The sequence below is a fragment of the Acipenser ruthenus genome, chromosome 28 (assembly GCF_902713425.1).
Source record: "Acipenser ruthenus chromosome 28, fAciRut3.2 maternal haplotype, whole genome shotgun sequence".
Lineage (NCBI taxonomy): Eukaryota > Metazoa > Chordata > Actinopteri > Acipenseriformes > Acipenseridae > Acipenser > Acipenser ruthenus.
Genome location: NC_081216.1, coordinates 1,929,884 through 1,956,704, shown reverse-complemented (window position 1 = coordinate 1,956,704; position 26,821 = coordinate 1,929,884). Strand labels below are relative to the sequence as shown.

Sequence of the window (26,821 nt, the reverse complement as noted above, 5' to 3'; positions counted from 1 at the left end):
TGTACACACACAACTCATGCATTCTGTACACACACACCTCGTGTATTCTGTACACACACACCTCATGCATTCTGTACACACACAACTCATTCATTCTGTACACACACACCTCGTGTATTCTGTACACACACACCTCATGCATTCTGTACACACACAACTCATGCATTCTGTACACACACACCTCGTGTATTCTGTACACACACACCTCATGCATTCTGTACACACACACCTCATGCATTCTGTACACACACACCTCATGCATTCTGTACACACACACCTCGTGTATTCTGTACACACACACCTCATGCATTCTGTACAATGCACGGACAAAAGAAAGAATGCAGAATTGTTGTTTTAAAGAGTATATTTTAAATCATCTTTAGATTCATATTTACCTCTATAGGGGAATGTGTGAGCCAATGCAAAAATAAAACTGATGATTACAATACACACATTAACAGATGAAAATGTACAATCACCCCCTCCCCCTCCAAGCTTCACATACAGATCTATACACTCAAAACAGCCTGGCTTGGGCTGTATGATATAAGATGCAACAGAAATGTGTAGATAAATACAGTATTATTAATAATCAGTTATTGCACCGAAAGGGAAAAAAACAAAGAAAAAAGGTACAATATAAATGCTGTATAATATAATAACTTATAATATAATAATAATAAAAAAACAGACTATTAGGTAAAGCAATAGGGGACCATTTTAGTTATGGGTAAGCTTGTATTATGAATCCACTTTGCATTGTAAACTTGTACATTTTTATTATTTTTTTTTAAAAGGGGAGAGGGGGGGTAAAGTTTATTTCAAAGTTAAAATAGTTAGAAATCAGACAAAATCCTGAAACCCAGAACGTCCAAACACAAGGGTGCGCTCTATATACCAAATCAAATGTCTTTCAAAAAGGCACAAATACACATCAAAAAAACAAAAAAAACAGACACATTCGTTTTATAGATTTGAAATGATGTGGCCCAAAAAAAAAATTAAAATAAACACAACAGCAATAGCGGTAAACTGTGTAACAAATCTAAAATCGCATCCATTCAGATCCACAGAATGTTTTTGCTCACATTTATAATATAGCGACACAGTGACACCTAGCGGCCTCATATTGCAATTACAATCATGACGTTTTTATTGCAAGATTCCCTAAATTGTTTATTCCTAGCTAACATTCGTAATATCTTACCTCGACAACGTGCTCCCGGTCCTGCGAGGTGACCATGAAATAAGAAACTCAATGAATTGAAAAACTGGAATCCGAAATGGTTTCCACAAGATTGTATCTGTTCTATGTATTAACGTAGGAAAACTACCAGTTTGCTCAGTTTTTTAAATCATCCTGAAATTGTAACAGTCTCTTACTCATATGTAGAAATGCTATACTAAACTCATGGTAACATGCTAGCTAGGAATAAACCAAAAATCCTTTTTTTTTTTTTTTGCACGACCCTGGCTTCTATTAAATATCCATGTTACAGTAGTAAATATTGTATAATATATTCATTGCTCAGCATAGACAGTAGCATATGAAAATACATTATTTAATTAAAACAATTGGATCCAGTAACATGTGCATGTATTTATGTGTATGGCTTTTACTTGACTTGGGAGTGTAGATGGTGGGATACATTAATAAGTAGTGTCCCTGTGTCCCGCACACCGGGCTCTGTCAATAGGGGTGACCAGCCCTGAACCCAAACCAAACAGACTCTAAACCTGCACAGTGGAATCAAATGGGATGGATGCCACTGTAACCACGGCAGCCTGTCTCCAGCCAGTGTCTGGGATTGCATTTATAATTGTAAACTATAAACTGCGACGAACTGAGAACTGCAATGATGTTAGATTAACAACAAGAAAACTGAACATGAATTATATTACTCATGGTTTGTGTTTTGTATTTTTTGAATGCCGCCGTACGGACAGCGGCGCTATAAATTCAATTGAATCGCAGCCTGTGAAACTTCAAAAAAAGTATAAGGTAAAGCTTAGCGGAAGCAGACAAGGCTAGTGATAGCCAAAATACTCGTCTACTTAATATATTTGTTTTTCGGTTTCTAGAACACTGCACAAAAGTTGAATAACTTAACAACGGTGCGGCTCACTGGTATGGAGAACAGGATTGAAGGTGCAGTTAAAAACACAGTACAGAGTAATAAATAGACAAGCAACGTCACGGAGGTTTGTTTTCAAAACTTTGTGCTTAATTATCATTGTCTGTAGACCTAAAACACACACACACACACACACACACACACACACACACACACACACACACACACACACATCTAAATGAATCCAGAAAAATTAAACAAATTCAGATGTGCGAGATCTGTTTGGTTCGAACATTCATTTATTAATTATATATAATATAATTTTTTTGGATGGTCACCAATTCTGATCACCCCCGGGAGTGAATTTAACGTTCTAGCCCTACAGTAAACAAAATACCGAGTGGTTTTGGTAGACCCCCTTCTACCCCACCTCTCCTCCATCGCGTATTTATAGCAATCTCTTTCCAACTGTACTTTTTCAAACTTTAAAAATCTCATTTTAGTAATATCTCTGTTTTTAAAAAAATTAAAACATTATCATTATTATTAATAATATACAGTTATTCTTCCTAAGAGCCAGTTCCAGACTGGTTTCTGTGGGTACCTCCTACTGGTCCACCCCCCCCCCTCACCCCCTTTCGGGAGTAGAAAGGTTCCGGGGTTGTATGCTTGTGGTTCGATCGCGTGGATCACTGTCACCACAGAACGGTGTTGTCCATTTTTGAAAATCCCGGGTCCTTCCTAACTTTCCAGTATGTCCCGTTGCTTAACCAAAACTCCTTACCACTGGTATCCACCGTTCTCCTTTTAATATATAAAAAAAATAAGTGTTAAGCTTTTTTAGCGTGATGCATTTGGCTTAAAACAATGATGATTATCTATTGATGGACGCATTAATAGCTAACTATAGAAATGACCCTCTAAAGTATAAAGCTGTCAATTATTTTGCCACAGAGTAAGATATTCTCAATAAGAACGCCTGAGAAACTTCTCCTTATAAAATCAACCCTATTTTTATTGTACTGTATAATTGTACATGCCACAAATGTGGTCGCTAGCAATGAATATTAGGATATAGCTAACGTCAACGTATTTGCATAAAGAACCAAAAAGCAGCATTCATGTATATATAAATTAAGCCTGGGGATCCCTTATAAAGGTTTCCCATAGTAAAAGCCTGGCAAAATGTAATAAAGCATAGGGAAGCATTGTAAAGCAGAGAGAGGTATAGTAAAGCATAGGCAAGCATTGTAAAGCACAGAGAGGTCTGGTAAAGCATAGGGAAGCATTGTAAAGCACAGAGAGGTCTGGTAAAGCATAGGGAAGCACTGTAAAGCACAGAGTGGTCTGGTAAAGCATAGGCAAGCATTGTAAAGCACAGAGAGGTCTGGTAAAGCATAGGCAAGCATTGTAAAGCACAGAGAGGTCTGGTAAAGCATAGGGAAGCACTGTAAAGCACAGAGTGGTCTGGTAAAGCATAGGCAAGCATTGTAAAGCACAGAGAGGTCTGGTAAAGCATAGGGAAGCATTGTACAGCACAGAGAGGTCTGGTAAAGCATAGGGAAGCATTGTACAGCACAGAGAGGTCTGGTAAAGCATAGGGAAGCATTGTACAGCACAGAGAGGTAAGGTAAAGCATACTAAAATACGCGGCAAACCAGGGTGTTTTAAATGCATAGTATAATCATGAGAAAAGCATAGCACAGCATTACCGTGTAAAAAATACTCTGGCAAACTTATATATAAGGGATCACTGCTCTGTCGGGTAATTATTCTGTATGTGCAGCACCCTCCCTGCCCCCCAGGGGTCCCCGGCCCTCGGTCTGGGAGCCCCCGGTGCAGGAGTGTGCAGTAGCGTCAGTCTGCGTGGCGGGGGGACTCACGTGAAAAAGCGTGGCTGGTGTGGCAGTCCGTTCTCCTCCAGGACTTTGCGACGTTCTCTCTGGAGCTGCTCCACCCGCTGCTTCTGAGTCTCCGCAGCCTCGACATTCCCCTCCTCCAGGTACCTGCCACACACAAACCTGTCAGCAGGGCGGCGCCTTATAACTACCCCCTCACCTGCGCTGCCAACCAGGACTCCGTGCCATCAAAGACAGCTAGGCTTTGGAGTTTCATCATCATGCACTAAAATGTACTGTGCAATCCACTGGGGTTTTATATCTAAGGATGTGTTTAAAAAAAAAATATATATATATATATATATATATATATACAATTTTCACCCACTGAAAAGATGTACCAGGATGGCCAAACAAAATACATTCAATATTGTTCTGCCTTGACAGTGTTAGTATTACAACGCCCAGTGGGAGTGGGATTATTAAATGCACAGCTGATTTGTGTATTGTGTGTGGTTTGTGTTGCGTGTGCAGTGCATGTGTGTTGCGTGTGTGGGGTGCATCGCATTGCGTGCGTATAGCATGTGTATTGTTTGTGTGTTGCGTGTGTATAGCATGTGTATTGTCTGTGTGTTACATGTGTATAGCATGTGTATTGTCTGTGTGTTGCGTGTGTATAGCTTGTGTGGTGCCGGTACCTCTGGTCGGGTCGGAGCCGCGTGTCTGTGGGCGGCAGCAGCAGCTTCAGCTCTGGGCTCAGCTCGTTCAGCTCCATGGCGTACCGCGTGAAACCGTAATAGCGGTCAAAGTCCGCAGGCATGGGGTCTGCAAACCAGCAAAGCCAGTTACTGAACACTATTGTAATGAAGCCAGCACTACATTTCAAGCTCCACTGCAAAAGAGGCACATTTCCGGACGCTATTTTAGCATTCTGATGCTGTTTCACCAGGTTATTGATGAATGCCTGATAGTTTCTCTAAAGTGATAGGAAACAGCGTTACTGTATTATCACCTGCCTACAGAAACAAACTTGGAACCAGAAACAAGTTCTTTCTGATACAGGCTGGATGATGAAATAGCGGAAATCATTACATTATTCTACTTTAATAATCTCCGCCAATTAATTATTCAGTGGTTTAATAAACTCCATCGCGGACACATCTCCAAACAGTTTTGTGAAGCCCCTGGGTTTACAGCAGAGGTTCAAAGTAAAGCGTTAATTGAGTCACGGTTATAATTTCTTAATGGAAGCCCCTCCTGTGAATCGGCCCCTTACTTGGTTTCCAGATGCAGTGTGTCTTGGGGGGGGTCCCGCAGTAGATGCCCTCGTGCCAGCGGCCCCCTAGCCGATGGATCACCGTGCCAGCCTCGTCCAGCACGGCCCCCTGCACCTCATTCATAACGGAGCTCCAGTACTTTGACTGTGGGGGAGAGGAGGCGAGATTCATCGATCGGTTCATTGGCTCAACTCTTCAGGTGTGACGAGATGCATGAACCAAGACTACCGTCAACTAGGTTTGTTCTTCTGGACTTGCAGGAATACATCCACACAGATCCCTTCCCTAGTGATCTATCTATCTGAGACTTGAGAAACGCAGGGCCGTATCTTAAGGCCGTAATGAACTCCTAGTGTTTGAAAGAAGTTGAAACGCCTGCTCATTTTACAAAACTAGACCCAATCAACTAGATTAACAGAACCTCTCTTGAGCATTTCTCTCCTTAAACACAGATGAAAGCATTCACCCAAACATTTGTCTCGTTCCAGGGATGGAAAGAAGAATCCCACAGAAACATTGCTGTGATCAGTCACAGCGTACAGGTGTCTTTATTCCCAGTTTGGGATCTCTCTCTGTCTCTAGCCCCTCTCACCTTGCAGAAGGTGATCTTGCACTGGCAGATGCTGCTGCTGTTGTTTCGGATCACCACCTCCCCGTAGTGCTCGATCCAGCGCTGGCCGCTCAGGATGTTATGAATGCAGGAGGTCACCTTGTTCCACTCGTAGTGGTCTCCGAACCTGCAAACACACGAGTTACAATTACAGCAGGATTGCTTGCAATTACAATTATCAATTTCAATTACAGTGGTAATTACAATTATAAATTACAACTATACTAAAAAGTAACAAATTACTGCACATATTAACATGTTTCCTCTGTTTATTCTAAACAAGCAATCACAGCTACTAATACAGAAACAGACACTATAACTTTTTTCCCCCTTAAACAAATGGGGGGGGGAGGGTCACCAGAAAAGTGGTTGAAAATACAAGAATAATGATCGAATGACAAATAAATCAATTGTAAAATCGATCAATTACATGTTACAATTAATTACACCTTGTACGCTGCAGTTTATTAAATGCTTAAAAAAGGAACGCGGTGTTGCCGTTTGAACTCACTTTGTAAGTATGACGTTAACCATCCCCACTGGAACGATCTCCAGTGATTTCCCCCAGAATTTGTTTTTCCACCGGACATCTGCAAAAGAATAAAGAAACTAAACTAAATCAAATGCCGAGATCACGAAGACAGCGGCGATGTATTGCACCAGCAGGGATTTGAACACACACTCATTCAAAAGCATGCTGCTGCTTACCTTGCCAGAAGATGAAGTTGTCAGACTCAGCTTGACACACAGAGATCGGAGGGTGATGGCTGACCTATAGACAGAGGACAAAACATTACTATTGCAACAACCAACAAACAACACACGAGTGAGGTGGCTTTTTATCATTGGTACGTTTTAAAGCACTTCATCTGAAGCTTGAAGAAGAACATAAGAAAGTTTACAAACGAGAGGAGGCCATTCAGCCCATCTTGCTCGTTTGGTTGTTAGTAGCTTATTGATCCCAGAATCTCATCAAGCAGCTTCTTGAAGGATCCCAGGGTGTCAGCTTCAACAACGTGCTGCAGTGCGCCAGTCGAAACGTTTGCTGAAATTTCTTCCATTAAACTTCTATTTTAAAGGCCACGGCTTTTGACTGAAAAATCCTTAACCTTGGCCTGAATTTTATTTTAACGGCAATTCTCAAAATTAAGGACGGGACGGAACACAAAATGTAGGTCTTGGTTATAAAAAGGGGCAGCAGTGTGGAGTAGTGGTTAGGGTTCTGGACTCTTGACTGGAGGGTCGTTGGTTCAATCCCAGGTGGGGGACACGGCTGCTGTGCCCTTGAGCAAGGTACTTTACCCAGATTACTCCAGTAAAAACCCAAATGTATAAATGGGTAATTGTATGTAAAAATAATGTGTAAAAAATAATGTAATTGTATGTAAAAATAATGTCATATATTGTAACAATTGTAAGTCGCCCTGGATAAGGGCATCTGCTAAGAAATAAATAATAATAATAATAATAATAATAATAATAATAATAATAATAATAATAATAATAAAATAAATTTTAAAAAAAGTCTGGAAATGTTTACGGCCATCAGGAAGTAGTTTGGCAGCTCGGAGGCAGACAGGAAGTGGTTACCTGCTCACTGATGAACCGGAGGCCCTTGTCCTCTCGCTCGCACTCGTATGTCTCCCCCAGCACCGGGTTGAAGGGCTTACTGCCAGACCGGTGATATGCAGAGGCGTAGGCCGAGATCGCGAATGCAGCGACGTACACCTTCAGAAAAAAACCAACAAACCAACAAACTAATTAATAATCCAAGAAGAGGCTGGAATCGGGTTTCTCATAGCTAATTGGCCCATTCAAACCATTTAGAACAGGGCTGGAACAAAGGGCAGGAGCTGCATTCACCATCTGCAGCTTTTTTGTGAAACGAAAAGCAAAACGGTTTATTTTACAAGCAAGAAATGCCAGACAGTCCAGGCAGAAACTCTTAAACCAACCCAAGATATTTATTTGAAGTTTTTTGTTTATATGGGGCAGGGGGGGGTTGAGGGTATGAACAGGTGAACACGGGGGGCGAGGGGAGGTAAGAATGTAGGGGGAGTGATGGATCGTACCATCCTCTCAAAGGGGTCCTGTCTCTGGTTGGCAGCGTCCAGCAGCTCAGAGTACTCCAGCTCCTCACACAGTCTCTGCAGGGTGCCCAGGGGCTCGTTCAGCTGCACCGGCATGGAGACGCGGGACAGGTCCTTCCCAATGTTGTTGCGCATGATGTTCCACAGGCTGATGTTGCTGGTGTTGGGGCAGGGGGCTGGGAGGCAGGTCCGCCGGCCAGCGTACTGGGCAGCCCTGCTGGGGATACTGGGAGCACTGGGAACAGTCACTGCAGGGGAGAGAAGGAGAGGTGCTGGTAATGCAGCTGCAGAATTTTGTTAGGTGAACTGTACCAGCAGGCTTGTATAGTGGAACACATTGTATTGAAACTGCTCTGGAGAAATGGAAATAAGAGGACTATCAGCCATTTTTTGAATGGCTTGTCCTGTGTTGAATTGAAATCTCAAACCGCAGTCAAAATGCAGCTTGATATTCTTTCCTATAGAGCCGTTTCCAAGGAAACGGATGCTTTTCCCACAGCGGTAGACCAAGCACACAAACACGGAGGGAACCAGTAAACGGAATATATGTGATGGAAAAATATTACTTACAGAATAGAAGACCAACAACTAATTATATTAAAAATATATTTTTTCTGCCCTGGGTTTGCGCCTTAAAAACTACTACTACTACTAATATCGACCATTCCGATTCCGGCCCCTCTGCGTTACCTTTCCTGGGGGGTGCGCCCTCCTCCCCGCAGTCCAGATGCTCCTCGGAGTTGCTGCAGGTCACGTCGCTCACACAGGACTCTGCGTCCGAGGCGTCGTTCTCCGAGGAGCTGCCGCAGACGATAACCTCGCAGGCATCGAAGAACTCGGCGTGGGAGTCCGACAGAGATGCCAAGCTGTCATTGGAGCCCTGCTGCTTCAGAGACCGCCCACCAGCGCCAGGGGAGACCTGCTACAGAGAGGGGCGGCACACCAGTCAGACCAAACGCTCCTCGCTTGGTTTATTAGCAGGCAGGGTTTTCAATTCTGATTCCATTTCCGATTCCTTTTTAAAAATCAATTCCCGTTCCCTTTTAATCAATCCATTTATTTATTTATTTTACCTGAAGTTTCAATTGGCCTTTTTGAAGTTATAGATGGGTTCGCTATGGCATCCCAAGAACAGATACTCACGAGATCTCTCATTCTTATCCATTACCCAAGCAAGGATGGAAATAAAACTCCTATTGCATAGCAGTTTGGTCCATTCCTGGTTTTGCTATGAGTACTGTGAGCTTGTACCTACACACTGTAGCTAATCAAGCTTGCATTAAAATCTGGAAGGGGTAAAAACTGCTACACAACAGGATTTCCATCCCCTGGATCACGATTAGCAGTACACCTAACTTGCCGAAAACATCCGTCTACTTGATTTTGTTTCTTGTAGTTTTCAACAAGACACACATTTTGAAGCTATGGGTGATTAAGTTCTTCCTTTTACCTGTTTTAACACCTTTTAAACTTGGGAGTGGTGATAGAATTTAAAAGTACCTCCTCTTGGCTGACAGACACGAATGAGTCGATGGTGGAGTCCGATGAGATGGAGAGGGAGTGAATTCGGGTCAGGTGGGTCTGGAGCTCCATGTTCTGAGCCGAGACCTGCACAGGAGACACACAGTAAGGAGCAAAGAGTTACTTAAGAGGTTTCACACAGGTGTTAGTCACGCAGCTCTCCTGGCATGAGTCTACAGTTGCTGAATGTAAACACTAACTCTTTACCAGGGTCGAGGTCAATTACAATTTTCAATTCCAAACTTCATTTCCTTTTTTTGCCTACATCAACACATTTATTCCCATTAACATATAGATCACTTGGAATTACAATTCAGGCATATCTGGGTTAAAAGGTGGTTCATTATTATTATTATTATTATTATCATGTATTTATTTGGCAGACAGCTTTATCCAATGCGACTTCCAGGTGTTACAGCAGTGTTGGGTAGTGGTTAGGGCTCTGGACTCTTGACCGGAGGGTCGTGGGTTCAATCCCAGGGGGTGGACACTGCTGCTGTACCCTTGAGCAAGGTACTAGATTGCTCCAGTAAAAACCCAACTGTATAAAAGGGTAATTGTATGTAAAAATAATGTGATATCTTGTAAGTCGCCCTGGATAAGGGCATCTGCTAAGAAATAAATAATAATAATAATAATAATAATAATAATAATAATAATAATTACAGGGCAGTACAGGGTTACAATGCAAGCTTAATATTTAAAGACAGTGCAGTTTACAGCAAGTGCAAATAATAATACTACTAGAATACAATATGAACTAGGATGCCGCAATTTAGGGTTACAACAACTTGTATCTACAATGGGATATAGCAGTGCAATAGTGCATCAGCTGAGGTTTATTAAAACTGAATGTCTTATTCCAATACAGCTGTGCTCTGGAGCAGTTAGGAGGGATCGCTGGGGGGGTCTGTACCTCTGACAGAGCGTTGCGCAGGTTTGCTATCTGTGTGACGGGGGTCTCTCTCTGCTGGGGCTGCAGCCAGCTCTGCTGCAGGCGTTCCCTCTCCAGAGACAGGGAGTCGAAGGCACTTTTCAGGGAGGAGTGGACTGTCGGGGAGGAGCAAACGAACAAAGCATCACTTTAATACAGCCGGCCCATGGAATGGAGTCTTATTTCCAGCCCTGTGATGGCTTGCACAGAAGGCGCTGAATCACTGCTAAAACTGTCAAGCGTCAAATGAACAGAATTAGGCAGTAAATAGGCACAGAAAAAAGGTTTAGGTTTGGGATCATTAGTAACACCATTATTAACACCATTATTACGCAGAAGTTCTCTCATTCTAAAGTCACACCACTTATTATTTGAAGGCATTTTACAGTTTAAAACATTCATTCATGACGACCACCTATTGGGACTGCAAGATCACCACATTTACACAGGAACCTCGCTGTGTGCTGGGTATTATGGGTAATTGCGCAATACTCTGAAAAATTTGAGATCAGCGAATGCTGAACTTTTTGGCCGTCTAAAATCAACAGGGGAGTGACCCTTTAGCTGCTCTGCGCCCTGCCTTTGGGAACTCCTTCCCAAGTCATATCAGGAATGCTGGTACAGTCGCACCTTTTAGAAACAAATCTGTTTTATTCTTGAGCTGGATTGGTTGGCCCAAGGCTTTTTAAGGAGCGAGCTGGATTGTAGTGTATTGTTCAGACAAGGATCTCTCCGCTGCTCACCTCTCTGCGCCAGGCTGCAGAAGTCCTGCTGTAGCTGGCTGGACTCTGGCTGGAGGGAGAAGGCACTGGGGAGGGGAGGAGGGTCCAGGCAGTCAGACAGGCTGGGGACCGAAGCGTGGAGCCGTGACGAGGCAGCCTGGAGACAGAGGGTTAAATACACAGAGAAGAGAGATACGATATTGGTTACACTTGCACTGCCTAGCTCAGTTCACATCAACAGTGTCTTAAAGGTTAAAGCTTGTTACTAGCAGGGACTCCCGAGTGGCGCATCCAGTAAAAGCACTCGCGTAGAGTGCAGGATGCGCTCTATAGTCTGGACGTCGCAAGTTCGAGTCCAGACTATTCCTTTGCCGACCGAGGACGGGAGCTCCCAGGGGGATGCTCAATTGGCTGAGCGCCGCCCGGGGGGAGGGAGGGTTAGGTCGGCCAGGGTGTCCTCGGCTCACCGCGCACCAGTGACCCCTGTAGTCTGGCCAGGCGCCTGCGGGCTTGCCTGTAAGCTGCCCGAGAGCTGCGTTGTCCTCCAACGCTGTTACTGGCTGAAAGCAGGTCAGTCAATAGGGGAAGCAGCTGATTGGTTAATGACAGGAAAGGTACTGTTGATGAGGTGGGATCAGTTTCACCATCCAGGTGACCAAGCAAGTGCAGGGATGCAAATAAGACTCCTCTTGCATAGCAGTTTCACCCATTCCAGATTTTACTATGAGCTTGATTAGCCCCAGTGAATAGGTAACAAGCTCAGGTGCGTCTTATTAAACCATTCAGTAAAACCAGGAATGGATCACACTGCTATGCAATGGGAGTCTTATTTCTATCCCTGAAGTGCAATGCTAACTGAAAGCAAGGCTTGCAAACAGAGATTTCTAACCCAAGTGTAGTACCAGATAGCATGTTTTAAATCGAAAACACACATTTGCTGGAAGATTTTTTTTTTCTCAATACTGCACATTTCAGAGGTATGTAGCAAATGGAAACACAAAACAGTTAATAAGATTTATCAGAAGTTTAAAACACAGGGGACAGGCTGTGCCACTAAGGCTCCATTTATAAAATGCCCTAACTGTTTCTTCAGACGTTGCCCTAGCCTGCCCCCTGGTGGCGGGTGTGTGCAAGTGCAGCTCACCGTGCCTGCAGCTTCCTCCTTGGTGGAGTTTTTGGTGCACCAGATCTTGGACGAGCGCTTCTCCTTCTTGGGTTTCTCCGACACCGAATTCTGGGAGGAAATGAAAGAAGTGAAGCTCCCGACACATTCCAAAAACCAGAACCGAACCGGAGGCCTGCGCTCCAGTTCTTAAACCGCATTTTCAAGCTTTCATTCTTAGATGATTCGCTGGGAATGAATTAGAAGTCATTATAAATCATATTAGCAGCTATGTGTTCCTGTTCTAAATTGTTTAACCATCATCCCTGGAATGGAATAGCCCCCCAGGGACCGTGATTGATCGGACACTCCCTGGCTTAACCAGACATGCTAAGCTAAGATACACACTGCTGCTAGTTCAGCTCATAGTAAACCCTGGCCCGTCTCAGACTGTTCTGCAATGGGAGTGTGGTTCTCTCCTTCCCCATGCCCTGGTTACCTGGCTGTCACAGATGAGGGGGACGGAGGCGACTCGATGGAGCACCTCCAGACTCTGCAGCAGCCTCCACAGCTCTGTCAGGCTGGTCTGACACTCGGAGAGCTCTGGAATAAAACCGCAGAAGAGCATAAGAGCAGAGCTCGTCCAGTTCCTCGCAGCTGGCGATCTCAGCTTTGTGAAGTCGTGAAGGATCCCAGTGATTCAGCATCAACAGCACGGCTAGGTAACCCATTCCATCCCCTCACCACTCTCTGTGTGAAGATGTGCCTCTATCCCTGGGTGACCCATCCCATACCCTCTCCACTCTCTCTCTGTGTAAAGAACTGTTTCCTACCCTCCCGTTCTTAAGTCTGACTCCACTTCTTTCCCAACTGTGTCCCCTGGTCTCGGTCCTGCGGAAAGCTTAAAAAGTACTGGCTTCAGAGTCAATCCGTCAAGCGCACACAACTGCGCTTCACATCAGAAACAACATCACTTCAAGGATGGAAATAAGATGAAATGTTTTGAAATGAACACATTTATTGCATACTTGCCGATAAACACTCTTAAAAGGCTATTCTGAGCATTAGTAACCGCACTGGCGAATAGAGTCCTGGGTTTTGTTAACTAACATAAGGTACTTCTCTGAATGCATTAATGAGTTTCTTCCAAGCCCTGCTTACCTCTGGAGCAGGTCTGCATGTCATCAGTGTGCTGCAGCCAGGCAGCCACCTTGCTGTCCACCTCTACAGCCAGGGAGGGGACGCTGTGCAGGGGGACTGACCTGGGACTTTGGTGTGAGGGGCTAGGGGGCTGGATCTGGGACAGAGAGCGAGAGCGAGAGCGAGAGCGAGAGCGAGAGCGAGAGCGAGAGAGAGAGAGCGAGCGAGAGAGAGCGAGCGAGAGAGAGAGCGAGCGAGCGAGAGAGAGAGAGAGAGCGAGAGAGAATATCCACATTTAATCAACTACTTTAATAGAGGGGTGTAACTCTCATCAAAGTGGAAAGAAACAGCAGCAGGGTTAATGCAGAGCTAAACGGCACAATTTAGATCTTTTGAAACTCCTGCATATGTATTGTCTTGATCTGGCAGCTTTGGAGCTTGGCACATAGCCCGAAATACACCCAAGTCCGAGTGACTGGCTTTTCATATTTCAGAGTGCAGGTGTGACTTCGGGACAGACAGTTAACACCTTCGTTTTTGCATCAATTGTTTCTGCTTGGAAAGCTGCTTTGATCTTCTGTACAAACGGTAAAGCAAACCAATTAAAACTGGTTCTAAAACTACTTTTGTTTAAAAGGGTCACGGAACGCCTAATTACACATTATACAAATGGAACACCAGGTTTTTCCAGTTAATCTGCACAAGTTCTTATTGGTTCATCAGCCTTTGTTCCTTTCCAATATGCAACCCATTTGCTTATGTTGCCCCTTTAAATGGTAAATAAATCACTGAAACTGTCTGTAAACATTGTGTGATTGTCCTGTGTTTAATGTAAGCTCTAAATCAACGCAGGGTTGATAAACTCAATTAAGCTGTGCATAGCTGGTGCACATCAGCCGTTTGCAATCACCGGCCCTGTCGTTCGACCTTGTGATGCGTGGGTACAGCCCTTTGCTGCCTGCGAGAATTGAGCAAAACACATAGCATTGTTCTTAAATGGAACTTCTTGTTATCTGGGTTCTGCTAACCATGGTGAAGTGAAGAAGAAACGCAGATGTTAACTGTTAATGTGTTTTGTCTCACCCCATGCATCATGCTAGGGAAATAAGACCAAATTTGGTCAAGGAAATTACGTAAGCTAGCTGTATATCTGTGCTGTACAAAGTAATTTCTTTGCTCAGCTCAAAAAAAGCTACACTGATTCAGAACTGAGGCCCGTGTGCGAGATCACTGGTGATTGACTTTCTGAAGAAGACTCAGAAAAAAGCTACACTGACTCAGAACTGAGGCCCGTGTGCGAGATCACTGGTGATTGACTTTCTGAAGAAGACTGAGTGATAATGTTGAAAAGAAAACGAATCTTATACTGTTCATTAAAATGCTGGTCAAAAACAATGGAGTATATAAATACCAAAGATTACCCACTAGATTCATGATTTAGCCGTACAAACATTTAATCTGAACTGCTAGGGGTGGATACGTATTGTTTTATCTTATATGAACAGGAATAAGGGAGTGGCCAAAGGTTTTAAATCAATGAGATGTACTTAATACGCTCGTAAAAATGTATTATGGCAACGATTGTTGTATAATATAAATTAACTAATCAATTTACTTTCTGTATAAACATGCATTTTCAAAAAACAATAAAAATGTTGTATTCACACACACACACACAAAAAAAAAAAAATTAAAAAGATGGTGTTTTTGTGCTGCAGCATTTCTGTCTCGTTGGTAAAATGCTCACCAGACCCAGCAGAGTTCCGTTGCTGGGCAGGGGTTTGAGGGGTGACAGTACTGTGTACATCCCGTTCTGCAGCCGGGTCGAGTCGCTCTTGCGAAAGATCCGATGAGCGCGGAGACTAGACACCCAGGTAGAGAACACTTCCTGAGACTTCCCCTGCAGGAAACACACACACACCATTCTCACTTCAATTCCCCCTCCTCCGAAACTTCAAAACGCTCAATCAGAACTTACAGTAAGTTAACACACTGCAACTGGCTAAGAATGCAGTATGAAAGCACCAGTCAAAGTTTGTCTGCTTGACTTTCCTACATTTAAAACCACATAGTAAAACCTGGAAGGGGAGAGACTGCTATGCAATAGGAGTCTTATTTCCATCCCTGCACTGCATTCTTCATAACAGTGCACGGGACACTCATTAGTACAGCTTTAGCCAAAAGTTTTGCATCACCTAGAATTTTAGGATTGAGACAATTAAAAAAATAATAAATAATAATAATAATAATAATAATAATAATAATATAATTTTGGTATTTTACTTAATATCATGTAATCAAAGAAACTACAAAATGATATTGCAAACGTCTACCGGAAGCCATAATAGTAGTAAAGTATTTCATGTTAGATTTTTTCCCATTTTTGTCAGTTAAATACATGGAAATATACAAAGCGGTATGCAATTCAACATGTTAACGTAACATTATTTCAGCGGGTTTCATTCGACTTAATGAAGCAACATTTGTAAATTCTATAGGGTGATGCAAAACTTTTGGCCACAGCTGTACATTAATATACATACAATGCCAGAGAGGGTCCCGTCTAGTGACTGAAAGGCAGTATTTAACTCTGCAACGTTTAGATCAATTGGAGAGCCCCTGAGATGTTTTTTTTTTTTTTTGTGAAACGCAGAGCGACCTGAATTTGTGGGGTACCTTGAGGTGATACAAGTTGTCTTCAGCATCCAGATCAACGCGTTTGGATTTCTTGTTGATGGACATGACAGACAGACTGACGTCGAACGAGCCGCGGAGCTTCCCCTTACTGATCTGCAAACAGAAGGAAGAGGAGACTCACACCGGACCTGACAGCCTTCCATTCTCAACCTCAAGTACGGGGAAGAACGCAGGCGTGGGTCCCAGCAGTGGTTTGAGTGCAGGGCTGCAGTGTGGAAGGTAGTGGGTTAGAGAAAGCGCTGGGCTGCAGTGTGGAACGCAGTGGAACTGAGTAGCTCAGTGGTGAAAGAAAGCGCTGGGCTGTAGTGTGGAATGCGGTGGGTTTGAGTAGCTCAGTGGTTAGAGAAAGAAAGTGCTGGGCTGCAGTGTGGAAGGCAGTGGGTTTGAGTAGCTCAGTGGTTAGAGAAAGAAAGCACTGGGCTGCAATGTGGAAGGCAGCGGGTTTGAGGAGCTCAGTGGTGAAAGAAAGCGACGTGCTGCAGTGTGGAACGCAGTGGGTTTGAGTAGCTCAGTGGTTAGAGAAAGAAAGCACTGGGCTGCAGTGTGGAAGGCAGTGGGTTTGAGTAGCTCAGTGGTTAGAGAAAGAAAGCACTGGGCTGCAGTGTGGAAGGCAGCGGGTTTGAGTAGCTCATTGGTTAGAGAAAGAATGCACTGGGCTGCAGTGTGGAAGGCAGCGGGGTCAATACTATGTAGAATCCCTGCTATTGGAGTCATGTTCACATCCCTAGCTCAAAGCCCAGGCAGCTAAAACAATGCACTGAACAACCAGCAGAAGGCGCCAGTGTTCACAAACTCCACAAAACTAACATTTCCAATTCAGGGTAGGGAAGAAGCACCTGCTCACACTCACTAGTCAGAACAAATGATTCAAAGCTAGTGGTTCTTACTTACATCTTGCTGGGTCTTGGCGTATTTGAGAATCCCGCTTTCCAACACAAAATACCTCTGAAAGACACCGGGCAGAGAGTTAAGGTTTACTGAATCAATTCACACACCATTCATACCAGATTAGCGATTTTCTATTGAAATTGATTTTTTTTTCTAACTAAATAAAGATATATATATATATATATATATATATATATATATATATATATATATATATATATATATATATTTTACCTTGTGCCACCCTTTAAGGGGCCATTTCCTCTTTTTCAGCAGGTACCCTTCCTGCTTATCAGGCTGTGCCAAGTCCCGCCCTCCCCCTTCGCCTCCACCAATCTCGTTCTGTGGATCCTCCATCACCTCCCAGTTCCTTGAGCTCTGCGGAGAGGGAAGCAGACAGTTAACCCTTTCCATCCGGAAGGCTCTTATCCTCTCTGCGCACTGTGCTGGTGGAGCAGGGAAAGAGAAAGAGAAAGGGAGACTCCTATGCTCTCTGCGTCTCGATTCGAAGGACAGTCTGACATTCCTTGTTTTGCAATCCAGAACCAACTTATCTTAAGGTGCGGTTTAAAAAAAAAAAAAAAAGATTTTATATATAAAACATTATTTCAGGAGGCCTTTCCTGAAAATCACAGACATTTGAAACATGAACCGTTGTTTATAACCTCCTGCTGCTGCAAGGGCAATGGCATGTCAAGTAAGTTTCATAAAGTTAGAATAAAGGCTAGGAATCTTGCATGCAAATTAACAACCAAAAATGAGTGCTAAATTTAAAATCACCAATAGAAACCTGGGGCAGTAGTGTGGAGTAGTGGTTAGGGCTCTGGACTCTTGACCGGAGGGTCGTGGGTTCAATCCCTGGTGGGGGACACTGCTGCTGTACCCTTGAGCAAGGTACTTTACCTAGATTGCTCTAGTAAAAACCCAACTGTATAAATGGGTAATTGTATGTAAAAATAATGTGTAAAAAATAATGTAATTGTATGTAAAAATAACGTGTAACAACTGTAAGCTGCCCTGGATAAGGGCGTCTGTTAAGAAATAATAATAATATTAATAATAATTAATAATAATCATTTCTACAAGAGACATTTCAGCTAGAAGTCTTTCTCAGTGCCTTGGATAAGTTTATTTTGTTATTTCTAACAGATCAAGGTGTTGGGTTTAGGGCATTTACCCGACAATTAGTTTTCTTTCCAATGATAAATTTGCTGTCAGAAATACAATGTATTTTAAAAGCCCCAAGACTTAACGGCCATCTCCCTGTGCTCTTGTTTATAGACTCCCCAGTTTTCCCAGATGTGGCGGCAGCTTCTAAGACTGTCTGCCTGGAGGTGTTGGGCTCCTATCTTAATTAAATCTGGCAGCAGTAGCCGCCGTTGCATTATTACAGCAGACATGCTGAATGAACAGCAAACATTCAGAGAAATCTGAATTCACAAGCAGGCACGAAGGCTGTATTAAAATGATGTGGGTTGGTTATTACCAGGGATCCTAGTTTTTTGCAATAAAAAAAATAAACAAATAAATAAATTCTCGGATTAAAAAAAAAAAAAAAAAAATCAGCGTTATTCCGCAGCAATCGGATTCCTAGGATCCCTGTTTATTACACCTCAGCTAGGGACTCAGCGGGTACTCGATTGTAAAGGTGAGGGAAGTTCAGACACTTACCTGCCGGGTGCCCAGGTGTCTGGAGGAGGCGGTGCTGTTGCTCCGCGAGGGGGGCCGCGGCTTGTGGCGAGGGGGCGGGGCCATCTCCGTGGAGCTCATGCCCGATTGGTGTCCTCACAGCTGCCCCACCTGTCCGTGGCAATCCAGGGTGGAGTGGAGTCAGAGAGCAGGGAGGGAGGCCCCTCTGAGCGCCATAGTGAAGTCTGCAGAGAAACCCAATAACGACAAAAGCTGGCTTTCAGAACCAACCACAACTTCAACTCCTACTGCAAACCGCTTCATCCATTCCAGGTTTTACTACCAGCTTGATTAGCCACAGTGTGTGTAGGTAACAAGCTCAGGTGTGTGTCTTATTAAACTTGTAGTAAAACCAGGAATGGATCAGTGTACTTTAACTAATTGCTGCAGCGCAATTGTAGCTGGAATTGTACTTGAACAAAATAGCATTGCAACTGTAATTGCAGCAAACAGTTCTGCTGTCATTGCAATTGTAATTCGAACCCAGGTCTGACACCTGGTCCTCTACCCACACACTTCAGGGGACCTTCATCAACCCAATTCCACTTCCTACTCACTGCGTACGGAAACAAAAACTGTGACCCAGTTTTTCTACCTTTTCACCCCATGTGGCATGACCCAGGCCCTTTGGCACACTCTGCACTAGAGTACAGCAGCAGCTAGACATGGCAAACGTTCCAATCTTTCCACGCATGTTTAAATCACTGTCAAAGGGTATTGGTGTCGTCTGGAGCGTTTACTCAGCAGGAGGTGTGCAGTGTATGGTTATTTATACTTTAACAGGGATTGAAATAAGACTCCTATTGCATAGCAGTTTCACCCATTCCAGGATTTATATATTGATTAAACCACAGTGTACAGGTAACAAGCGACATTGTGAATTTCGCTATTAAGCCAGTACTGCTTTAATCCCTGACTGGGTCACTCGCTTACTGCTCGGTAGCAAAGAGTCTTATTTCCATCCCTGCCCTGTACTGTGAGACGCGTTTACCGAGTTACACTCTGGCACACATATCCCTAAGCTCTTTATTGTGCTTAAACACAACATGACACCACGCAGCGCTGGACGCTATTAACAGAGTCGGATTGAGAAATGTAGTAGCGACAAGCCTTACACTGAAATAGTTGAAATATGCTCTTGATCCTTTTTTGATATCAGTGGATATGCATGGGTGTTCATGCTAGGGTAGCCTTGGGGCTAAATCAGGTCAGAGAGTACTGAGCTGTGAAAGCAGATCAGGGCTTGTGCGATGGAGAGATAGAGAGAAAGAGAGAGAGAGAAAGAGAGAGAGACACTACATAGAGAAGTGCAGGCTCATGAATTTAAGATAAGGCAGTTGACTTTTAGTTTCATTTACACTGAGGTGTGAACTGAAATATGCACAACAGATTAGCAAACAGTACTTTAAAGCCTTAGTCTAAAAAGGGAGTGTTAAAGTTTTCGAATTCCACCTAAATGTTGTAACTGTTTCTAAAAATACACAGGCCCAAAAAACAGCCCCTTTACGCAAAAGTGTGTGCTACACAGTGCATGTGTTTTCATGCAGTGCGTTATAATGAAGGCTGGGGTGGGCACATGTACTTAATGTCTATTAATACCAGTAAGCTTCTTAAACACTGAATCATTAACTTACATAAGAGTCTTACTTGAAAACACTAGCTCTGGCATTGCTATCAAATTTGAAGGAGTTTACTGTATAATAATGTATAAGGTGCTAACACATGCTGTATGTATGTATGTATGTGTGTGTGTGTGTGTGTGTGTGTGTGTCGGGTATTTACTGTACAGTAGCTGTCGTGCAGATTAACATGTTTAGCACATAGACAGGGCACAAGGAGAGAGAGAGAGTAGGGAACATACATGTAGCGCTACTCACACACCTGAAAATCACCCCATGCAAAATATATTGATCTGTTTAAAAACTCCACGACCTCAGTTTCCACCTGCCCCTAATCTTCCAGGTTTTATAAAATCAAGTTTTTTTTAGTTTTTTTTTTTTTAACAAAGCCCAAAAAAAAAAACCCTCAAGGAAACCCAAGCAGATGTATTTAAAATTTTAAATTAGAGTTTAGTTATTTATAGATTTTTCTATTATAGAACCCAGCCCTGCGAACAGGTCCCATTTACAGAGTCAAACCTGCACTTTGAACACTTTGGCAGTTTGCTTTTGATTTGAATACACCCAAGCCAGCTGCCCAGAAACACTGCCAAGGAATGAGAAGCAGCCCTTTCCTGGCACTTGCTTCTAGAATCCATGAAAAGTCAAATATTGCATCACTATAGCTACAATCAATCAATCAATCAATCAATCTATCTATCAATCTATCTATCAATCTATCTATCAATCTATCTATCAATCTATCATCTATCTATCTATCATCTATCTATCTATCAATCAATCTATCATCTATCAATCTATCTATCTCTACAGTACTGTGCAAAAGTTTTAGGCAGGTGTGAAAAAATGCTGTAAAGTAAGAATGCTTTCAAAAATAGACATGTTAATAGATTATATTTATCAATTAACTAAATGCAAAAATCTAAATCAAATCCATATTTGGTGTGACCACCCTTTGCCTTCAAAACAGCATCAATTCTTCTAGGTACACTTGCACAAAGTCAGGGATTTTGTAGGCATATAGTCAGGTGTATGATTAAACAATTATACCAAACAGGTGCTAATGATCATCAATTCAATATGTAGGTTGAAACACAATCATGAACTGAAACAGAAACAGCTGTGTAGGAGGAATAAAACTGGGTGAGGAACAGCCAAACTCAGCTAACAAGGTGAGGTTGCTGAAGACAGTTTACTGTCAAAAGTCATACACCATGGCAAGACTGAGCACAGCAACAAGACACAAGGTAGTTATACTGCATCAGCAAGGTCTCTCCCAGGCAGAAATTTCAAGGCAGACAGGGGTTTCCAGATGTGCTGTCCAAGCTCTTTTGAAGAAGCACAAAGAAACGGGCAATGTTGAGGACCGTAGACGCAGTGGTCGGCCAAGGAAACTTACTACAGCAGATGAAAGACACATCATGCTTACTTCCCTTCGCAATCGGAAGATGTCCAGCAGTGCCATCAGCTCAGAATTGGCAGAAAACAGTGGGACCCTGGTACACCCATCTACTGTCCGGAGAAGTCTGGTCAGAAGTGGCCTTCATGGAAGACTTGTGGCCAAAGAGCCATACCTCCGACGTGGAAACAAGGCCAAGCGACTCAACTATGCACGAAAACACAGGAACTGGGGTGCAGAAAAATGGCAGCAGGTGCTCTGGACTGATGAGTCAAAATTTGAAATATTTGGCTGTAGCAGAAGGCAGTTTGTTCGCCTAAGGGCTGGAGAGCGGTACACGAATGAGTGTCTGCAGGCAACAGTGAAGCATGGTGGAGGTTCCTTGCAAGTTTGGGGCTGCACTTCTGCAAATGGAGTTGGGGATTTGGTCAGAATTAATGGTCTCCTCAATGCTGAGAAGTACAGGCAGATACTTATCCATCATGCAATACCATCAGGGAGGCATCTGATTGGCCCCAAATTTATTCTGCAGCATGACAACGAACCCAAACATACAGCGAAAGTCATTAAGAACTATCTTCAGCGTAAAGAAGAACAAGGAGTCCTGGAAGTGATGGTATGGCCCCCACAGAGCCCTGATCTCAACATCATCGAGTCTGCCTAAATCCACAGAAGAACTGTGGTTAGTTCTCCAAGATGTTTGAGCCAACCTACCTGCCGAGTTCCTTCAAAAACTGTATGCAAGTGTACCTAGAAGAACTGATGCTGTTTTGAAGGCAAAGGGTGGTCACACCAAATATTGATTTGATGTAGATTTTTCTTCTGTTCACTCACTTTGCATTTTGATAATTGATAAATATAAACTATTAACATGTCTATTTTTGAAAGCATTCTTACTTTACAGCATTTTTTCACAGCTGCCTAAAACTTTTGCACAGTACTGTGTATATATATATATATATATATATATATATATATATATATATATATATATATATATATATACACACACATATATATACACACTTTCAAACTTAAAAAGTAACTTCAGTCGATCTAGCTGCTTCTCCTGCGCTATCTGAAAGTGGAAGCAGAAACATTGTAGCTTATTCAAATAGCGAGTTTATAGTTTATCAATCACTTTTCTTCATTGTACTTGTAGGAGGCTGTGTGGTCCAGTGGTTAAAGAAAAGGGCTTGTAACCAGAAGGTCCCCGGTTCAAATCCCACCTCAGCCACTGACTCATTGTGTGACCCTGAGCAAGTCACTTAACCTCCTTGTGCTCCGTCTTTCGGGTGAGACGTAATTGTAAGTGACTCTGCAGCTGATGCATAATTCACACACCCTAGTCTCTATAAGTCGTCTGCTAAATAAACAAATAATAATAATAATATACTGTTACCGCTTTCTCTCACCTTAACTCAAAAGCTACTTGTACTGTATTAAATAAACTAAGTCACATTATGGAGTGTTTAGAAAGTACAGTATGTGTTCTTATATCATTATTTTTTTGTATTATTATTATTACATGCTGTAAATTAGGGTTAGTACACTGCACTAATTAAAGTGGTATTTTTATTTTTAAATTTCAGAATTTTGATCTCCTTTATCAAGGCCACCCTTAAAAAAAAAATAAAAAAAAATAGAAATGTTGTTGTAAATCCAGGGATGGAAATAAGACTCCTGTTGCATCACCCATTCCAGGCTTTACTATGAGCTTGATTAGCCACAGCGTACTGGTATAGCTAACAAGCTCAGGTGTCTTATTAAACTAGGAATGGATCAAACTGCTCTGCAACAGGAGTCCTATTTCCATCCCTGTACAGAACAACCCGGGCCTCTCTCATTATAGGCCACCAATATCCACTGGGGGCTTGAAAACACACCTGAGATTCGAACCCGTGCCTCTGGAGGCGAAAGGCTTGAGCTGTATTATTGCACGGAAATGACTCAGTGATTTTGACCAGGATACGTGATACAGGAAAGTCTCCATGAGTGAAACACAATTCCCTTTCCCTGGCAAACTGTCCCTTGCTGGGGGACACCGGAGATGACAGGCTCACTAGACACCTTACCCAGGCGTGGGGGGGTATCGTGACTCCAGCGATGACACGCTGGGTGACGGGGCAGGGGGATCGATGGTTCGGGGCTCAGGGACTGGAAATTTACAGCAGACAGTCTCTCTCAGCACAGGATAAGGGCAGACAAACATTCTGAGGAAATTAATACAGGACTGCTGAGGTCAGCTCTCTAAATTGCCCCTTAGTTGCCCTGCGATGGACTGGCGTCCCGTCCAGGGTGTAGTCCTGCCTTGCGCCCTGCGTCTGCCGGGTTAGGCTCTGGCTCACCACGACCCTCTATAGAATTAAGAGGTTACAGATAATGGATGGATGGATGGATGCTGAGGTCAGGAGTCCTTATGATAATAAGACGCTCATCCAGTTGTCTGGGTTAAAGCCTTTTTATAAGGTGGGTCTCCGAGCTACAGAATTCTCATGTTCTGTGTTCTGTTGTATTTTCTCTTAACCCCTTAGGTACTAAAAATTGTAACCCTTTGTTTTGGCTACAAACGGCTGCGTCCTATTTGGAGGACAGTCACGTTAGATGTGCCTGTAATCAGACCGGTGAAATTTCACACCCGGCTATGAAGCTCAACACATAGAAAATTGAGCTTTATCATCACTGTGGGGAGGAAAACACCAAGAATCGTTTTTATACTTCAGTCTCTTATTTTATATTGAGGTGTTATAAAAGCATCTGAAGGGCTGTATTTACAGAATTAACAGTTACATTTAGACTTCACTTTTGCGGTTAATAAAAATTAGAGTAAGTTATCAAAACAATTTAAAGAGAAAAGTAAAATGCCTGTTAAAAACGCTCCAAAAGAATTACAAAGCAGCTTGTCCTCAAATGAGGGCAAAAGGCTCTTAGTGGGTTAAATCTGCTTTTACCCGGCTTTAAACGTCCTCATTCCATTCAAATCATGCGACAACGCATATCTGTTGTAAGTAGGCGGGGCTAGCAGAGTTCAAAAGTCACCTTGTCACGTGATTGCAATGGAATGACGAAGGCCTGAGGCTTAAGATTCTCCAGATAGGCCCAAAAGCCAGTTAGGGCAGATTTAGAGAAAAATGATGACTCCACATCGCAGCACCAGAACGCAGACCCACTCAGAATACTTATTTATACCAACCACTTTGTGTTAAAAAAAAAAAGTCCAAATCTCGGCACAAAAGCAGAATGACTGGCGCCCTGCTCCCCACCCTCCTGCATTGTGCTTAACCAGAGTACAGTGTAATGAAACTCACAAAGCAACTGCAGCAGGAAGCGTTTGCATGCAGGGGCATGCCCTACGACGCTAAGGACCCTCCCAGACCTGCTCAATGGAATGTGACTCAGCTCCCCTCCAGAGCACTGCCGGCGACATCAAAGTTGATGATCTGCTCACGGATACTACAGCAGTTTGAGTTCTCTGGAACCTAAAGGTCAGCAGCCAGTGTTGAATGCACTAACCTTTTACTTCTGGAGGCCTGGTCAGAATCTGATTTGATAGTGTTAGCTTGAAAGAGGTTCGGATCACAAAATGACTACCACGCAACTGAGGCATGGAGACTGAACTGCTCTCTCCCTCACCCTCTAAGAGAAAGGGTGCTCCCTCCAGTCCAGGGCAGGCTTGAGGCATGGAGACTGAACTGCTCCCTCCCTCACCCCCTAAGAGAAAGGGTGCTCCCTCCAGTCCAGGGCAGGCTTGAGGCATGGAGACTGAACTGCTCCCTCCCTCATCCTCTAAGAGAAAGGCAGTGTTCTTGCACTTTGATCATCACCTTGTCAATGTCTCAGGTGGAGCCACAGAACTAGTTAGCAAAACATTTCACCTCTTCTTTGTGTACAGTAGAATCCACTCACCTGTATAATGATGTTCCAGAGAAGCTGCAAGGCAACCAATATAGGTACAAAAGCATATGTATTTCAAAGCATATGCTGTACATAACAGTATGTGACATCTTTTTTGTACTGCATGGAAATGACTTAATACTCCTGGCAAACACACGCACTTCCAGTAATGTTGGTTTCTCATATTTGTTTGAACTCTGGCTCACACTATTGCTTTACCACAATAGATACCAATACACTAGCTTATGTATTCAGGCTTTGGCTCTGTTTGCTGTTCTCCTGAACTGCCTCTATAGCATTATGGAGCGACGGGCGTTCCTGTTTTTAACATAGGAAAGCCGATATCCTGGCTCAATACTTAATCTCAAAAGATCGATATTATTTATTTCTTAGCAGACGCCCTTATCCAGGGCGGTAAGGGGGTCTGCTTGATAGGGGGGTGAGGGAGGGAGCAGTTCAGTCTCCATGCCTCAAGCCTGCCCTGGACTGGAGGGAGCACCCTTTCTCTTTGGGGGTGAGGGAGAGAGCAGTTCAGTCTCCATGCATCAGTTTTGTGGTAGTCATTTTGTGATCCGAACCTCTGTCAAGCTAAGACCATCAAAAGATCAACAGATTGACTATTCAGACCATTTCAAAAGTTATTGGGCGAGTGTACCGAGTTTAAAGACTTAGGATTTTCTGTTCCTTTCTGCTGCCTTAACACTTCACGTGTGGCCCTTCAAACTCATTTGAAACGTCTAGTTGCAATCCGACCCTGTGACCTACAGCACAGGATGCAGCCATTTTAACCACGGCATCGCATTTATTAACCCAAATTGAATTCATGTAAAATAAAACCAGCAAAGATGTATTTTAAACACTTGGTTACACTGATCTTAACTACAAAGAGATGGGGAGCTGGAGCCTAACTTTGCCATTATTGATTTTAAATCATTCTGGCAACAAAACAGCAGTTGTAAACTAATGTACTAAAGCTACTAGACGGCAGTGTTGGGCCAATCAAGTTAAACGTGTCAGTGGGGCTGTAGCAACAAGTGGCAAAAAAAGGCTGGGGTTTTTTTGTATTGTTTTGTTTCTTTTCAATTCTCCTTCATACAATAGCATCATCATTGCAAGTGTTCTGTGCACGTCACTGGACTGTGTTGTTTTCACCTCCACTCATCACACACCTGCTGCCTCCGAGCAAGAATTGCTACCTTTTCATCTACCATTTGGTACCCTTATCTTCTCTATTTTATTTTTTCCTTCTTATAAAGTTAATGTTAAAATGTTAAAACAATTTAACATTTTTACATTAGTATATTTTGTTTAATTTCTGTAAGTCGC

At 43.1% G+C, this 26,821-nt stretch overlaps 1 protein-coding gene across 1 annotated transcript in view; it reads right to left on the bottom strand.

The window, feature by feature from the left end:
• Nucleotides 1–346: 346 nt before the first annotated feature.
• Nucleotides 347–26,821, bottom strand: part of LOC117435157 (oxysterol-binding protein-related protein 7-like) — a 31,199-nt gene continuing 4,724 nt past the window's right edge. The window contains exons 2-22 of the mRNA XM_034058153.3: nt 18,566–18,768; nt 17,129–17,272; nt 16,898–16,951; nt 15,986–16,099; nt 15,057–15,209; nt 13,331–13,466; nt 12,669–12,772; nt 12,212–12,301; nt 11,089–11,224; nt 10,328–10,461; nt 9,391–9,498; nt 8,581–8,812; nt 7,873–8,138; nt 7,391–7,528; nt 6,509–6,572; nt 6,312–6,390; nt 5,783–5,927; nt 5,190–5,334; nt 4,612–4,738; nt 3,959–4,081; nt 347–2,879 (exon numbers count right to left, since the gene is read on the bottom strand). Coding sequence (XP_033914044.3) covers nt 2,771–2,879; nt 3,959–4,081; nt 4,612–4,738; nt 5,190–5,334; nt 5,783–5,927; nt 6,312–6,390; nt 6,509–6,572; nt 7,391–7,528; nt 7,873–8,138; nt 8,581–8,812; nt 9,391–9,498; nt 10,328–10,461; nt 11,089–11,224; nt 12,212–12,301; nt 12,669–12,772; nt 13,331–13,466; nt 15,057–15,209; nt 15,986–16,099; nt 16,898–16,951; nt 17,129–17,272; nt 18,566–18,664 — 2,700 coding nt within the window. The 5' untranslated portion in view covers nt 18,665–18,768 and the 3' untranslated portion in view covers nt 347–2,770. The remainder of the gene's footprint in view (nt 2,880–3,958; nt 4,082–4,611; nt 4,739–5,189; nt 5,335–5,782; nt 5,928–6,311; nt 6,391–6,508; nt 6,573–7,390; nt 7,529–7,872; nt 8,139–8,580; nt 8,813–9,390; nt 9,499–10,327; nt 10,462–11,088; nt 11,225–12,211; nt 12,302–12,668; nt 12,773–13,330; nt 13,467–15,056; nt 15,210–15,985; nt 16,100–16,897; nt 16,952–17,128; nt 17,273–18,565; nt 18,769–26,821) is intronic.